This window comes from Ranitomeya imitator, chromosome 1, assembly GCF_032444005.1.
Source record: "Ranitomeya imitator isolate aRanImi1 chromosome 1, aRanImi1.pri, whole genome shotgun sequence".
Taxonomy (NCBI): domain Eukaryota; kingdom Metazoa; phylum Chordata; class Amphibia; order Anura; family Dendrobatidae; genus Ranitomeya; species Ranitomeya imitator.
This window is the reverse complement of record NC_091282.1, coordinates 46,735,530-46,753,538: the sequence shown is the minus strand read 5'-3', so window position 1 is coordinate 46,753,538 and position 18,009 is coordinate 46,735,530. Positions and strand designations below refer to the sequence as shown.

Genomic DNA, 18,009 nt, shown 5'->3' with positions numbered 1-18,009 from the left:
GAAACTCAGAAACACCCACCAGAGGAAGTCCATGGACATAACCAGCCGAAGTACCATTCATGACCACAGGAGGGAGCCCGACAACAGAATTCACAACAGTACCCCCCCCCTTGAGGAGGGGTCACCGAACCCTCACCAGAGCCCCCAGGGCGACCAGGATGAGCCAAATGAAAGGCACGAACCAGATCGGCAGCATGAACATCAGAGGCAAAAACCCAGGAATTATCTTCCTGACCATAACCCTTCCACTTGACCAGGTACTGGAGTTTCCGTCTCGAAATACAAGAATCCAAAATCTTCTCCACCACATACTCCAACTCCCCCTCAACCAACACCGGGGCAGGAGGATCAACGGATGGAACCACAGGCGCCACGTATCTCCGCAATAACAACCTATGGAACACATTATGGATGGCAAAAGAGGCAGGAAGGGCCAAACGAAATGACACAGGATTGATAACCTCAGAAATCTTATACGGACCAATGAAACGAGGCTTAAACTTAGGAGAGGAAACCTTCATAGGAACATAACGAGACGACAACCAAACCAAATCCCCAACACGAAGTCGGAGACCCACACAGCGCCGGCGGTTAGCGAAACGTTGAGCCTTCTCCTGGGACAATGTCAAATTGTCCACCACATGAGTCCAAATCTGCTGCAACCTATCCACCACAGTATCTACACCAGGACAGTCCGAAGACTCAACCTGCCCTGAAGAGAAACGAGGATGGAAACCAGAATTGCAGAAAAACGGCGAAACCAAAGTAGCCGAGCTGGCCCGATTATTAAGGGCGAACTCAGCCAACGGCAAAAAGGACACCCAATCATCCTGATCAGCAGAAACAAAGCATCTCAGATATGTTTCCAAAGTTTGATTAGTTCGTTCGGTTTGGCCATTTGTCTGAGGATGAAAAGCCGAGGAAAAAGACAAATCAATGCCCATCCTAGCACAAAAGGATCGCCAAAACCTCGAAACAAACTGGGAACCTCTGTCAGAAACGATGTTCTCCGGGATACCATGTAAACGAACCACATGCTGGAAAAATAATGGCACCAAATCAGAGGAGGAAGGCAATTTAGACAAAGGTACCAAATGGACCATCTTAGAAAAGCGATCACAAACCACCCAAATGACCGACATCTTTTGAGAGACGGGGAGATCCGAAATAAAATCCATAGAAATATGCATCCAGGGCCTCTTCGGGACCGGCAAGGGCAAAAGCAACCCACTGGCACGAGAACAGCAGGGCTTAGCCCGAGCACAAGTCCCACAGGACTGCACAAAAGAACGCACATCCCGTGACAAAGACGGCCACCAAAAGGATCTGGCCACCAAATCTCTGGTACCAAAGATTCCAGGATGCCCAGCCAACACTGAACAATGAATCTCAGAAATAACTCTACTAGTCCATCTATCAGGGACAAACAATTTCTCCGCTGGGCAACGGTCAGGTCTATCAGCCTGAAATTTTTGCAGCACCCGCCGCAAATCAGGGGAGATGGCAGACAAAATTACCCCCTCTTTGAGAATACCCGCCGGCTCAGGAACACCCGGAGAGTCAGGCACAAAACTCCTTGAAAGGGCATCAGCCTTCACATTCTTAGAGCCCGGAAGGTATGAAACCACAAAATCAAAATGGGAGAAAAATAACGACCATCGAGCCTGTCTCGGATTCAACCGTTTGGCAGACTCAAGATAAGTCAAATTCTTGTGATCTGTCAAGACCACCACGCGATGCTTGGCTCCTTCAAGCCAATGACGCCACTCCTCGAATGCCCACTTCATGGCCAACAACTCTCGATTACCAACATCATAATTACACTCAGCAGGCGAAAACTTTCTAGAAAAGAAAGCACATGGCTTCATCACCGAGCCATCAGAACTTCTTTGCGACAAAACAGCCCCTGCTCCAATCTCAGAAGCATCAACCTCAACCTGAAACGGGAGCGAAACATCTGGCTGGCACAACACAGGGGCAGAAGAAAAACGACGCTTCAACTCCTGAAAAGCCTCTACAGCTGCAAAAGACCAATTGACCACATCAGCACCCTTCTTGGTCAAATCAGTCAACGGTTTAGCAACACTAGAAAAATTAGCGATGAAGCGCCGATAACAATTAGCAAAGCCCAGGAACTTTTGCAGGCTCTTCACAGATGTCGGCTGAGTCCAATCGTAAATGGCCTGGACTTTAACAGGGTCCATCTCGATAGTAGAAGGGGAAAAAATGAACCCCAAAAATGAAACCTTCTGAACTCCAAAGAGACACTTTGACCCCTTCACAAACAAGGAATTCGCACGAAGGACCTGGAACACCATTCTGACCTGCTTCACATGAGACTCCCAATCATCCGAAAAGACCAAAATATCATCCAAATACACAATCAAGAATTTATCCAGGTACTCTCGGAAGATATCATGCATAAAGGACTGGAATACTGATGGAGCATTGGAAAGCCGAATGGCATAACCAGGTACTCAAAATGGCCCTCGGGCGTATTAAATGCTGTTTTCCATTCATCGCCTTGTTTAATACGCACAAGATTATACGCCCCTCGAAGATCTATCTTGGTGAACCAACTAGCCCCTTTAATACGAGCAAACAAATCAGACAGCAACGGCAAAGGATACTGAAATTTGACGGTAATTTTATTAAGAAGGCGGTAATCAATACAAGGTCTCAAAGAACCATCCTTCTTGGCCACAAAAAAGAACCCTGCTCCTAACGGTGATGACGACGGGCGAATATGGCCTTTCTCCAAGGATTCCTTTATATAACTCCACATAGCGGCGTGTTCTGGCACAGATAAATTGAACAATCGGCCCTTAGGAAACTTACTACCAGGAATCAAATTAATTGCACAATCGCAATCCCTATGAGGAGGTAGGGTACTGGCTTTGGGCTCATCAAATACATCCCGATAATCCGACAAAAACTCTGGAACCTCAGAAGGAGTGGAAGACGAAATAGACAAAAATGGAACATCACCATGTACCCCCTGGCAACCCCAGCTGGACACAGACATAGATTTCCAGTCCAATACTGGATTATGAATCTGTAGCCATGGCAACCCCAAAACGACCACATCATGCAGATTATGCAACACCAGAAAGCGGATATCCTCCTGATGTGCAGGAGCCATGCACATGGTCAATTGGGTCCAGTACTGAGGCTTATTCTTGGCCAAAGGCGTAGCATCAATTCCTCTCAATGGAATAGGATACTGCAAGGGCTCCAAGAAAAAACCACAGCGCCTAGCATACTCCAAGTCCATCAAATTCAGGGCAGCGCCTGAATCCACAAATGCCATAACAGAATAGGATGACAAAGAGCAAATCAGAGTAACGGACAATAGAAATTTAGACTGTACCGTACCAATGGTGGCAGACCTAGCGAACCGCTTAGTGCGCTTAGGACAATCGGCGATAACATGAGTGGAATCACCACAGTAAAAACACAGCCCATTCCGACGTCTGTGTTCTTGCCGTTCAGCTCTGGTCAAAGTCCTATCACATTGCATAGGCTCAGGCCCATGCTCAGGTAGTACCGCCAAATGGTGCACAGCTTTACGCTCACGCAAGCGTCGATCGATCTGAATGGCCAAAGACATAGACTCATTCAGACCAGCAGGCATGGGAAATCCCACCATGACATCCTTAAGGGCTTCAGAGAGACCCTTTCTGAAGATTGCTGCCAGGGCACATTCATTCCACTGAGTGAGCACAGACCACTTTCTAAACTTCTGACAATATATCTCCGCTTCATCCTGACCCTGACACAGAGCCAGCAAGATTTTCTCTGCCTGATCCACTGAATTAGGTTCGTCATAAAGCAATCCAAGCGCCAGGAAAAACGCATCAACATCACGCAATGCTGGATCTCCTGGCACAAGGGAAAATGCCCAGTCTTGAGGGTCACCACGTAACAAAGAAATAATGATCTTTACTTGTTGAACAGGGTCACCTGAGGAGCGAGGTTTCAAGGCAAGAAACAATTTACAATTATTTTTGAAATTCAAGAACTTAGATCTATCACCAAAAAACAAATCAGGAATTGGAATCCTAGGCTCTGACATCGGATTCTGAACCACAAAATCTTGAATGTTTTGTACCCTTGTAGTGAGATTATCCATCCAAGAGGACAGACCTTGAATGTCCATGTTTACACCTGTGTCCTGAACCACCCAGAGGTAAAGGGGAAAAGAGAGACAAAACACACTGCAAAGAAAAAAAAATGGTCTCAGAACTTCTCTTATCCCTCTATTGAGATGCATTAGTACTTTGGGCCACCTGTACTGTTATGACCTGGTGGTCAGGACAACAATGGACCTGGTGGTTAAGAGCACACGGAATGACCTGATAGTTACTGATAATAAAAGACGAGCTCTGGGACGTGGGAACTCTGCTGACCGCAATCCCTAATCCTATCAAACACACTAGAAATAGCCGTGGATTGCGCCTAACGCTCCCTATGCAACTCGGCACAGCCTAAGGAACTAGCTAGCCCTGAAGATAGAAAAATAAAGCCTACCTTGCCTCAGAGAAGTTCCCCAAAGGAACAGGCAGCCCTCCACATATAATGACTGTGAGTAAAGATGAAAATACAAACACAGAGATGAAATAGATTTAGCAAAGTGAGGCCCGACTTACTGAACAGACTGAGGATAGGAAAGGTTGCTTTGCGGTCAGCACAAAAACCTACAAAAAGACCACGCAGAGGGCGCAAAAAGACCCTCCGCACCGACTCACGGTGCGGAGGCGCTCCCTCTGCGTCCCAGAGCTTCCAGCAAGTAAGACAACAAAAAAAATAGGAAGCTGGACAGAAAAATAGCAAACCAAAGAAAATACAAGCAGGAACTTAGCTTCTGCTGGGAAGACAGGTCACAAGAACGATCCAGGAGTGAACTAGACCAATACTGGAACATTGACAGGTGGCATGGAGCAAAGATCTAAGCGGAGTTAAATAGAGCAGCCAGCTAACGAATTAACCTCGTCACCTGTGGAAGGAAACTCAGAAACACCCACCAGAGGAAGTCCATGGACAGAACCAGCCGAAGTACCATTCATGACCACAGGAGGGAGCCCGACAACAGAATTCACAACAGGGAGCCCTGGGGACGCCGCTTCACCTGTGGGAAGCATCACCATCTTTGCTGCAGTAACATCACCCCAGAGGCCCCCTTTAAGCAGCGTCGGTCACCTCTGACCGAGAACCACAGGTGGCGTCACGAACTTTCATTATTTCCACAACCCCTTTAAAGACCATCCCTTTTACTTGGGCACCCAGGGCCACGGACCAGGTCGCAGCCACTGTGACATCCCCTTTAAGTACCGGACCCCGTACCGAGTATCCGCACTGCCCTGGCGTGCGACTCAGTAGCACATGGAGGATTGTGTGGCCCTCCAAAGAAATACTGCAGTACAGTATTTCTGACCCACTGCCAAACAGGTCATGCTGAAGGATGTTGCAGGCAGCAGATCGCTCTCCACGGCGTCTCCAGACTATGTCACGTCTGTCACATGTGCTCACTGTGACCTGTTGTGAATTCTGTGGCCAAGCTCCCTCCTGTGGTCGTGAGTGGTACTTCGGCTGGTTCTGTCTATGAGCTTCCTTTGGTGGATGAGAGTGATACTGCGGCTTCTGAGTTTCCTTCCTCAGGTGATGAGGTTAAGTCGTTAGGTGCTGCTCTATTTAACTCCACCTAGTGCTTTGATCCTGGCCTCCAGTCAATGTTCTAGTATTGGTCTTGCTTCCTCCTGGATCGTTCCTGTGGCCAGTCTATCCTGCATAAGCTAAGTTTTGCTTGTGTTATTTTTGTTTGCTATTTTTTCTGTCCAGCTTGCTATATTGGTTTTTCTTGCTTGCTGGAAGCTCTGGGACGCAGAGGGAGCACCTCCGTACCGTTAGTCGGTGCGGAGGGTCTTTTTGCCCCCTCTGCGTGGTTGTTTGTAGGGTTTTGTGTTGACCGCAAAGCAATCTTTCCTATCTTCGGTCTGTTCAGTAAGTTGGGCCTCACTTTGCTAAATCTATTTCATCTCAGCGTTTATATTTTCATCTCTACTCACAGTCATTATATGTGGGGGGCTGCCTTTTCCTTTGGGGTATTTCTCTGAGGCAAGGTAGGCTTATTTTTCTTTCTTAGGGCTAGCTAGTTTCTCAGGCTGTGCTCGAGGCGCATAGGTCTGGTCAGGAGCGCTCCACGGCTACCTTTAGTGTGGTTGGATAGGATTAGGGATTGCGGGCAGCAGAGTTCCCACGTCTCAGAGCTCGTCCTATGTTTTTGGTAATTGTCAGGTCACTTTGTGTGCTCCGAAGTTCAAGGTCCATTGTGGTTCTGAATCACCTGTTCATTACAGTGACCCTGCTTTCATCTGTGAAGAGCACAGAGTGCCAATGTCGAATCTGCAAATCTTGGTGTTCTCTGGCAAATGCCCATCGCCCTGAACGGTGTTAGGCTGTAAGCCCAACACCCACTTGTGGACGTCGGGCCCTCATACCACCATCATGGAGTCTGTTTCTGACAGTTTGAGTGGACATATGTTAGTGGCCTACTGGAGGTCATTTTGCAGGGCTCTGGCACTGCTCATCCTGTTCCTTCTTGCACAAAGGAGGAGGTAGCGGTTCTGCTGCTGGGTTATTGTCCTCCTATGTGTACTGGCCTGTCTCTTGGTATCAGCACCATGCTCTAGACACTGTGCAGACAGACACCTACCCAGCTACCCTTCTTGCTACAGCTCACATTGATTTGCCATCCTGGATGAGCTGCACTACCTGAGCATCTTCTGTGGGTTGTAGACACCGTCTTATGCTATTGTACAGTAGCTCCATGGGTGAGAACAATGACAAAATGCAAAAGTGACCAAAACAACAGCCAAAAAGGGGTGAGAACAGAGAAATGGTCTGTGGTCACCCCCTGCAGAACCGCTCCTTTATAGGGGTTGTCTTGCTAATTACCGATCATTTCTACCTGTTTTCTGTTCCATTTCCACAACAGCAGGATAAATTGATTCACAATCAGTGTTGCTTCATGTCTGGACAGGTTGATTTCACAGAAGTGTGAATGACTTGGCGTTACATTGTGATGTTTAAGTGTTCCATTTATTTTTTGAGCAGTGTATATATTTTCATGTAAATGTATTTTTTCTCTTTTACCATCCAGGATGTAGGTGACAAGCTCAGCATGCAGTGTCCCAGTCTGTACATCCCCGGCCAAAAAGGGCAATTGTTCAACTACACAAAGTTCTTCCTGAGTCTTCTCCACGGCACCGTGTCCTCCATTGCCATTTTCTTCATACCTTATGGAGCTTTCTGGCAAATGACCACGAACGAAGGAAAAGTGAATTCAGATTATCAGACACTTGCTTTTACTACAGCCACTGCTCTTATCATTATTGTGAACTTCCAGGTAAGTCACTAATATGTTCTCCAGAATTATGATACTCACCTCAGCTGCTGCAGAAGATCATAATGCACATCTCAGCTGCTGCAGAACATCATGATACACATCTCAGCTGCTGCAGAACATCATGATACACACCTCAGCTGCTGCAGAACATCATAATACACATCAGCTGTTGCAGAACATCATTATATGCACCTCAGCTGCTACAGAACCTCATAATGCAAACCTCAGCTGTTGCAGAACCTCACAATACAGCTCAACTGCTGCAGAACCTGATAATACTCCTGAGCTTGAGCAGAATATCATAATACACACCTCGGCTGCTGCAGAACATCATAATTCACTCCGCAGCTACTATCAAACTACACAATACGCACCACAGCTTCTGCAGGACATCTTTATGCACTCCTCAGCTGCTGCAGAACATCATCATACACAACTAGAAGAACCTCATAATATACATAGCTGCTGCAGAGCATTATAATGCAGACCTGAGCTGCAGCAGAACAATGCTACCAAACGGAACCTCAGCCTGGGCCCGTTTAGGTCGGGGGACCCCCTTACACATTACAATCCACCAGCATACATTATTACATTATTATTCCTTGTGGTCCTTTACGTCTTCCTATCTCTCATCTGCAGGTCGGCCTCATCATGAGATACTGGACTTTTTTGTTCACCTTTTCTGTGTTCGGGACGATCTTGATTTACTTTTCGATCACATACGACTTACACGGCGAGGGCATGCACCTCCTGTTTACCTCCATGTTAACCATGACAGGTACGTATGATGACAGTGGACATAAAAGCATAAGGGCTGACTCTTCTGAAAAAAGGGAGAACTTCCAGACTCCCGAAAGATTTGGCAGCTCTGCCTTGTGCCATCTTAAACTCAAAAAATGTGTTTCAAAAAGTGTGTCATGTCGGGAAGGGTCCGATCATGGGACTGATCATGGGAAGGGGCTTGGGAACAGGATGTGGGGCAAGCGAAAATGGGAGTAAAGGCGGAGCGGCCTCACATCTCCTGATGGATATCTTATCAATGATGGAAATAACTAATATAGTTACTGTACCCAAGACAATAAATGAAAGAGTTACTGTATACTCCACCATGTCACCCCCATAAGGGGCACAGGAGCTATGATGGCACATATATCTCTGTGCCAGGGTAGGAGCCAGCATAGAATGTATGCAGGGAGCCCAATCAGCCGTGTGCCCACTCAGCCTTGTGCCCACTCAGCTTTGTGCCCACTGCATGTATGGAGCGAGCTGATCCCAATTCATACAGCACGGGTGCCAGCTGTGTTATACAGCCTACACACTAGTATCCAACGGTACCCCTTTAGAAGCTGCTGACAATTGTGACAGTGGCATTTAGAAGGTTGGAAATTAGTGATGAGTGAACGTGCTCAGATAAGGCGTTGCTCGAAAAATATGTTTGAGTCCCCGCAGCTGCACGTGTCATGGCTGTTAGACAGCTGCAACACATCCAGGGATCGTCTAACAAACAGGGAGTCCCTGCATGTATTCCTGCTGTCGATCAGCCACGGGGACTCAAACATATTTTTCGAGCACACCGAAGACACTCGGTTAGCAACCGAGCATGCTCTAATAACACCTCATCTGAGCACGTTCACTCATGACTATTGGAAATGCATTGCCGATAGCATTTTTAGGACAACCAGGGACCTACTGACCCCCGTTTCTGCTATGTATGTACACTTGTGGTTGGACTTAATAAGAGACTGGAAATTTTACAATATTAAAGTATCAGTGCATTGGGGAAGTCATCACAGATTCAAGTCCCCTTGGAGGATTAATAAAAAGTAAATACATAAAAGTTTAATTCCAACTAATTATCCTGAAATGTAAAATAACATCTAAAAAAAACAAAAAAATAAATAAATTGGGGTATATAATATTTATCCCATACAGTGAATGCCAAAGTAAAAAAAAAACAAAGAAAAAGGGAATGGACTTCGCCTCCCCCAAAAAATTGGTAAATAGAGATCAGAAAGTCTTTTAAGCCCCAAGATGATAATGATAAAAATTACAGTTCATACTGAAAAAAATAAATGTTTTTGGAAAGTGAGGAGGAAAAATTGAAAGGCAAGAGGGGCCCATTGGGACTGTGTCATCCAAGGACCCACATAAACCTGAAGCCGGCACTGAGCTGCGCGGTCAATACACAATCAGGACAGAGCTGTAGCCCTGGGACTAAGTGATGAAGGTTTCCATTGAATGGCAGCCAGCAGCGATCTTGCCAAGAGAGCGGAAAATATAGAACTTTTTATAATATAAAGAATATAGTTTATTTGCTATAACCAGACTATCTCTTTAACTCACAAACTACTACAATAGTGCAACCCAGTGTCGGACTGGCCTGCCAACGGGGCCTACAAGTAACCAACTCCAGGGCCCCACTTTTCAGCTACATGCAGATGTGACACTATCCTCAATCACACATGTATAAATTGGGTAGACTGTTAAATAAATGAATAAGCTGCTTCCTTTGTCTGTACACAGTAATTCCAATGTGTTGTGCCAAGTACCGCTCATATGAGAGAATGGTGAGCCAGTCTTGCACAGGGGCCCACCGGAGGATTCTCCTGTTCTCCTGTGGGCCAGTCCGAGCCTGCGTATACAAATGTAGGAGTCTAATTTATTTTTTGATTTGTTGACTTGACTCGATAACTAATTTTTTTTTTATCCCAATCCAGGAACTATTACCAATGCATTGCGACAACCGTACATCTGGTTAATCATCATCCTGACCACCGCTATATGTCTGCTGCCATATTTGGCACTAATTTTTTTGATGCAGACCGTCTGGCCGTCTGCGACTGATAAAGTAAGTATATGGCAATTGTATGAAAAAAACAAACATGATTGCGCAATCATTTATAGGGAATCTATCAGCAGTGAATGCAAATATATTAAAATGTTACATTCAAGCAGAAATAGTAAAAAAATAAAAAAATTAAAGGGTACCTATCATTTCAGTAAACTTTTGTGCCCACAAAGAAAAACACTAGTTCTGGACATTATATGACTAATATTCTGTATTTTTTACTAATTTCCCCTCTGCAGGATATTTCTCTACTTTTCAGTTGTCCCTGAGCTAGTGAGTGTAGCCTAGCTGCTATGATGTCTCCCATACACAGTACACACATGTGAGGGATTCCTGCATTCCTGTCTCTATGTAGAAACATGTAGAACATTATTTAGCAGCACTGAGCATTGTAACTGTGAATCCAGCACTGGGGTGAGATTAAACACTAACTAGAAACCCCATCTATGTGTGTCTTTGTTTCTATTTTTTTTACTTAGCTCCTCCTTCCTCCCCTCTCCATAGTCTTCAATAGGCAGCTGATAACTCAGTGAGCCAGGAGTTGACGAGGACATGTTCTAGCAATTTTTCAGAGTAAATGTAGAATTCTGGAGGTGAGAAAAGGAGAAGAGATGTATCGTATGTGGAGAAATAAGCATATTTCTAATAAAATATATTACAAAGTTTCTTATGTTCGCTTGTACTATTAATTAATGCAAAGTTTGTTGAAACAGCAGCAAATGTTTCCGTATATTATGAGTGATCTATTTATGTTTCACCTAAAAGTACATGATTTCCAATAGAAACAATTTTATCATATTTGGATGCATATGATCTGCAAGAAATATTGAGCTACATCATAAATACAGCTTTTATTATACTCCAGAGCTGCAGTCACAATTCTGCTGATTTTTTTCTTATCAATGCAACGACTTACTCCCTAATAACTTACCTAAATTAATGTAAAACAAGGGAACAGTTACATTTCCTATGTAAGCACTTGGTATAATGACTACTGAAGGGTTTCTATTGTCTGGTAGCCACTTTTATATGTCCCAGCACGGGGTTTTTATATAAAAACAGCATAAAGTTTATTGACCATCATAAACTTTACAGCACCAAAACGAAAACCACTATTCTCCAGTACAAATGAATAACATAAACAGTCCTTTCTTCAGGCACAATAAAACAAAGTTAATGTAGCATCCTCCCCAATCTCGGTAATCCATGCAGTATCAGCTCAAGCAGTGTGAATGCTTTCACCAGACAAATACACCTCTGTTCAGCTCCAGTCTAAACTCCACTCTGCTGAACTAACCCAGCTGCTGACATTAGACCAGTAAGCCCTGGGCTGGATTATAGGAATGACCTTTTTCACCCAGACTCTTTTGGTTGTTCCTAAATCCCGGACCCAAATTCCAGTCAAATTAACATACTCAGTGACCTAGTGTAAATGTTTACATTACCGAGCGTTGTGAGTGAAATACACTCTTTTCTACACCTTTCGAATTTCAAATAATAACATTTGTTTTACGAGTACTCGGAAATCAATACAGCACAGCCTTGTATGGTGCACTCAGGACTTCGGGTTTATTAGCACATGCAAGCTACTTAAATAATGTCACAGAGAAAGGAAAAGTTCCATCTGAAATATATTAACAAACAGGAACTTAAGGGGTTGTGAATACAAATTTTAATCTTCCTCTACCCATTAGTGTTATTTGATCACCATGACACAGAGATTACAAGACAAGAAGGATACCACAGTCACAAAAAGGAACTTGTTCTCCTACATTCCCCTCCCCCTGTGATCAATTCTGGAGGTATATAGGAGCATGCTACCCACGTCTTCTGGACTTTTTTACCTGCTTCACCTCAGTTCCCTACGTGAATGTATCAAAACAATGTATATCTTCTTGTTTGGGACCGTAATATACAACCAAGGGTTCTCTGAGAAGGTTTCCCTTGAACATGGACCTGATCATCTTGGGTATAACATGGAATAGTGCTTTTATGGCTACATATAACAACAGACAAAATAATAATAATTGCATTCATGTATATGTGATCTGTGAGAGCCATCCGCTTAGACCCTTGAACCAATTGGCAGGTTCAGGAAATATAATGTTTCTCCCCACCATGAGTCTTTGTTTGCGTTATGTTCCTATAACCAATTCTCCCATTTTGGACATTTTTGTATATCAGCCCCAACCTGGATATTTCCCATAAGGTCGACATAGTGACCACATGTTATAACTTATCTGACACACCCGCTTTCTCTCGCTGTGAGATAGTCTACCTGTCATGGCTCCCGGGTATTACTGCTGCGGGGAGAGCTGCACAAAGCAGCAAGGGAGCTGAGAAAAGCGCTGGGTTACTAACCAGTTAAAGGGAACCTGTCACCCCGTTTTTTGAGATTGAGCTATAAATACTGTTAAATAGGGCCTGCGCTGTGTGTTCCTATAGTGTATGTAGTGTACCCCGATTCCCTATGTATGCTGAGAAATAACTTACCAAAGTCGCCGTTTTCGCCTGTCAATCAGGCTGGTCAGGTCGGGAGGGCGTGGTGACATCGCTGGTTCTTCCTCAGCTTTACGTTGGTGGCGTAGTGGCGTAGTGGTGAAGACACAGCGCGCGATCTGCGCTGTCATCCCTTTCGTCGGTGGGGGCGGCCATCTTCCTGGGGCCGCGCGTGCGCAGATCGAGTGCTCTGCTGCACGGGGCTTCAGGAAAATGGCCGCGGGATGCCGCGCGTGCGCATTAGAGATCGCGGCGGCCATTTTCCCAAAGCCGAGTTTGCATCTCGGCTTTGGGAAAATGGCCGCCGCGATCTCTAATGCGCACGCGCGGCATCCCGCGGCCATTTTCCTGAAGCCCCGTGCAGCAGAGCACTCGATCTGCGCACGCGCGGCCCCAGGAAGATGGCCGCCCCCACCGATGCAAGGGATTACAGCGCAGATCGCGCGCTGCTTGTTCACCACTACGCCACTACGCCACCAACGTAAAGCTGAGGAAGAACCACCGATGTCACCACGCCCTCCCGACCTGACCAGCCTGATTGACAGGCGAAAACAGCGACTTTGGTAAGTTATTTCTCAGCATACATGGGGAATCGGGGTACACTACATACACTATAGGAACACACAGCGCAGGCCCTATTTAACAGTATTTATAGCTCAATCTCAAAAAACGGGGTGACAGGTTCCCTTTAACAAACAGGACCTGAACCATGTGACAGAGTGGGAGGTGGTCAGGGGCAGAGCCAGACGCCGGGGTGCAGAGGAGATGATACACACAGGAGAGTAGTCTAACAAGCTAAGATCAGAACCAGGAGATCAGGAGGTACCAAAGGGGAGAGACGGGGCTTGTCAGAAGAGAAGCCAGAGGTCAGAAATCCAAAAGAACAAACGAGCAGTGTAAAGCACGGAAGAGCAAGGAACACAATTGCAAACCGAGCACACACTCCAGGGGACAGGCACACAGACAAAACGAAAGTACCGTATAGCTGACAGGGAATCCTAGTCTGGAGTGAATATAAATACCCCTCCCAGATCCAAAGGGAGGCCAGCAAAATTAACCCTGAGAGAAGAGGACATTAACCATGTTCTAACCATGACACTACCATTATGGTGTGCTGAGACCATCATTTTGCTGGTGGTGGTACTCTTGACAGTGGCTGCGCGTATCCAAGTTGGTGTTCCTTCAAGCTTCACTGACATTGCAATGGTTAAGACTCGGAGAATCTGGAATGGTTTGAAGAGGAAAAATACACCTGTTTATCACACTATTTAGTCCATTTTGCAAGGCTTGTGCATTGCTGGTCAAGCTATCAGGCTGCACCTGAAATGACTGTTCTACTTACTGAGCCAAAAAGTATCTCATATGAAGAGAGACTTTTCTATCTGAGCCTATCTTATTGGGACAAGAGCTACAGGCAAGCATTCAGTCCATTTCTTTCCGGTCTTCTTTTCCTTCTGGATTTTTAACATTAATATCCCATTCAGCCTTTCCACTGCTCTGTGGATGGTAAAGCCTGTTAATTTCCAGAAACTGCAAAAGATGCCTCACGACCTTTCCTGCAAGATGTGTACTTTTATAAGTTCAGGCATTCCATATCTACATACCACCTCCTTTATGAGTGTTTGAGCAGGGGCCTTGTAGCTTTTTGCACCAGATATGCCTCAATCTAAAAAGAGATCAACACAAACAAGCACAAATTCATATACCCCTATCTGTGGTTACTGTATATAGTCAATCTGCAATCTCTAAAATGGTGGAGAAGATGAGGGGTAGGTTTGTGTGGGGTGTTAACAGTTTTTCCTTCGTCACACATCATGGAAGACTGAGTATACCTGGCCGGCTGGGTACTGAACCCTGGGGCCACCCATACCTTGTCCACCTAATTGCATATAGCTGTTTTTGACAAATATGTTAGTCTATGGGTTACCTTGGCTATAATTGAGTAGAGAGCTCATGTAGTCAAAGCTTACCGCCCTTACCCACAGATGTTGCTCAGTCAGTTGGATTGCCTGCGTCTCCCACTCCTCCTACTGTAGGGACTCAAAAACATCAGGAGTGACAGATGTCACTGAGGTCATGGTCTATATTAGTACTAGACTCTCGACTCTAGGCCTCTTTTCTGCTTCATTGAGGACTACATCTGCGCGTGTACTTCCATTGGCTTCATTGGTGGCTTCACCATCCCAAGCTTGGTCAGTAATAGGAGAGCCTCCATCAAGGCCCCTACACTCTCTGTAGTTTTAATAGGTTTCTCATCTGACATGAGGAAAGATCTACTGTCTACATAAACATTTGGCCATTTTACCCTTTGTCTCTCTACAAGCTTCAGAGAGTGCCTTCAGCTCTGTCTATTGTGCCGACATGTGAGGAGGGAGTGGTTCGCCTTTTGTTACCTCATGTTGTGTGACCACAACATATCCAGTGTGGAATCGAGCAGCATCTCGGTATCCCGATCAGCTACAAAGTAATTTAAAGTCTGCATTAAAAATGGGCTTGTTGTTTCAGATCAATGCCATGATGTCTGATGTGCCCTCCTCTATTAAGGAAAATTAGGTCACTTTCCGCATCTTTTACCTCTGCTTCGAATACAGTGACAATGGTTTAGCTGGATACATCACTTGAATTCTACATTTGGGGCATGAAAGGGGTACATTGAAATGTGTCTGGGTTGTACCTGAACTGAGAACACCATAAATATCGTGTAAAGTATAACTTCAGAATTAAGAACCATTTCTGTGGCCTTTTCTTGCATGAACTGCAAAATTGGCTCTGACACAAGAGCGTGCCCCCTAGGGACAAGGTCCAGTCTGGCTTAACAGTAAACCAAAGGTCTCTGCTGTAGATCGTATTTAAGGCACTTTAAGCTGTTGTATTGCAACCTTCCTTTCATTTGTGAGATGTTTGGTGCCTTTGCGACAGGCAGTGTCCGAAGAAGACTACCGTCTGCTGAGGCCTTATGTCCGTGTCCTACTAGGAAACACAAAAGGAAAATAACGGACTCTTGCTATGAGATTTCATCAGGAAAGCAAGCAATAAATGATTTACAGACTATAATCTAAAGTAGTGAAAGGGTTAAAAACCCTACAAAAACCCTGTAAACGGACTACAAGATACCCCTCTGTTGAGTTGATCATTCTAAACAGCCAAACAAGACATAGCACTAGCAATCCTCCAAGTACAAGTATAACCAACATTTTACACTTATACACTGAACTCATCACATGCACAAACTTCAAAACAGCATAGTTATCTTTTCCAGTTCTTGGACCATACTATTTAATGCAAAATAACTCACCTGGAATGGAGGTAGACCAAGCTCTCAGTAAAAGTGAACTACAAATGTAAGAATAAGCTTCTTACCTTATGCTGCAGCGCTAGATTTCACTTTTACTGGAGGGTCCATTCTCACTCGAGATCCAGTTGGTACAATGCAGGTCTGTTCCCGGACGTTCGTCACCAAATTCTGTTAGCTAAATATATTCTCTTCCATGCTTTTCGAATTCCAAATTAATAAGATTTGTTTCACGAGCCCTCGGAAACCAATACAGCACAGCCTTGTATGGTGTACTCAGGACTTCGTGTTTATTAGAATATGTAAGCTACTTCAATTGTGTCACAAAGGAAAAGTTCCCTTTGAAATATGAGCCAATAAGAACTTAAGAGGCATAAATAGAAATGTAAAACTTCCCCGTCCATCAATGTTATTTTATCACCATGACAGAGGGGTTACAAGACAAGATGGAATCTGTTTTCTCATAGTGGCCAACCACTACATTTGTCATCCAGGACCTTACCTCTGGCTTTCTTACACTTCATTTCCTACAATGCATATCAAAAATCAATGAAGTTAGCTCTGAAGCCTGCAGAATTGTGAATGCAGCTCTGGAGTATACAGATTGTAATCACCTGAATATTGTTGTCTCATGTAATATGTTATATCTTGTAGATTGTGAGCCTTCGCGGGCAAGGACCTCTCTCCTCCTGTACCAGTTATGACTTGTATTGTTCAAGATTATTGTACCTGTTTTTATTATGTATACCCCTCCTCACATGTAAAGCGCCATGGAATAAATGGCGCAATTAACAATAAATAATAATAATAATATGTTTTTCTGTTTCTAAAGGTCCAAAGAAATCCTGAGAGATACATAGAGAAGGAACCAGTGGAAGAAGAGGTGAGCCCGATCCGACGCGCTTCATCTATACGACGTTCAGCCTATGCATTCTCCCATCAGAGAGGATTTGGCGAGCTCATCTCAACCGGACGCAGCATACGGAGGAAGAAGGCTGCACCCAATGAAATGAGTGGATCTAATGGGAACGCTTAAAGGGGTTGTCTCATAAAAGTAGCACTTGTCCAAAATGGATCTTTAGGAGATATAGACACCTTAGAGGGAGTCCTTGTTTGGGATCACCCTCTATGAGTCAGAATGGAGAGCTACTACATAATCTCAGCCCCATTTTGGTAGGTTAGGTTTACCTATGCATTGACATGGACGACCTTTCATTTGCCTTTGCCAGACAGGGCGTCCTCAAAATGATCGCCAGGATAAAACGCCGTTTTAAAGAGAGACTTTTTTTCTTTAGCCAGAGATTGTGTCCAAAGAAGTTGTATTCTTGTGCTTAATGTTTACATGGACTATGATGCCGGGTTACTGACATTTATGTAGATAATGATTTTAATAAATTATTTCTAGACTTTATTATGAGGCTTCAAATTAATTTACAGGTGTAGTTATTAAATCAATTTCATATGTTATCAGTAATAAAAAAAAAAGAAAAGAACATGTAATAAACAGGGATCTCTCAAAAGTAATAACAAATTGTAATGATACAAAAACTACAAGCCAGAAATAATTAAAAACACTTAAAAAAAAAATCCTGTGGCCAACAATACAGCTCGGAATAGAGTTGTGGCCACCAAAATCCACCAGATGGGACAAGTTAATGTGAACACTGGTATAACGATTACCTCTATGACTCCAATATAATGCAAAATGGCAGAAAGAATACTGTACAGTCAAATATTCCAATGTGCCAATATATGTAAAGGAATAAAGGAGAAAAACACACATTATTAAAGTCCAATGTGGTGCAGCACAATCAAAAATTATATCACAAATGACACATATGAAAAAAAATGTGAGAACATCCAAAATGCTTGTCGTGGTGGGATGGCTTTTATGCTATTTTTTATCTAAAACAGTATTACTAAAAACTGTGTTATTTAGACAGACTTTTTGCTTTTTACTTGTGT

At 44.3% G+C, this 18,009-nt stretch overlaps 1 protein-coding gene across 3 annotated transcripts in view; it reads left to right on the top strand.

Moving 5' to 3' along the window:
* The window catches only part of ATP8B1 (ATPase phospholipid transporting 8B1), a 143,651-nt gene extending 126,196 nt beyond the window's left edge, over positions 1-17,455 (top strand). For all 3 annotated transcript variants that reach the window (XM_069746045.1, XM_069746043.1, XM_069746044.1), the window contains exons 25-28: positions 7,160-7,405; positions 8,045-8,183; positions 10,123-10,253; positions 16,877-17,455. In XM_069746045.1, the coding sequence (XP_069602146.1) occupies positions 7,160-7,405; positions 8,045-8,183; positions 10,123-10,253; positions 16,877-17,080 (720 nt within the window). In that variant the 3' untranslated portion in view covers positions 17,081-17,455. The remainder of the gene's footprint in view (positions 1-7,159; positions 7,406-8,044; positions 8,184-10,122; positions 10,254-16,876) is intronic.
* The last annotated feature ends 554 nt before the right edge of the window (positions 17,456-18,009 follow it).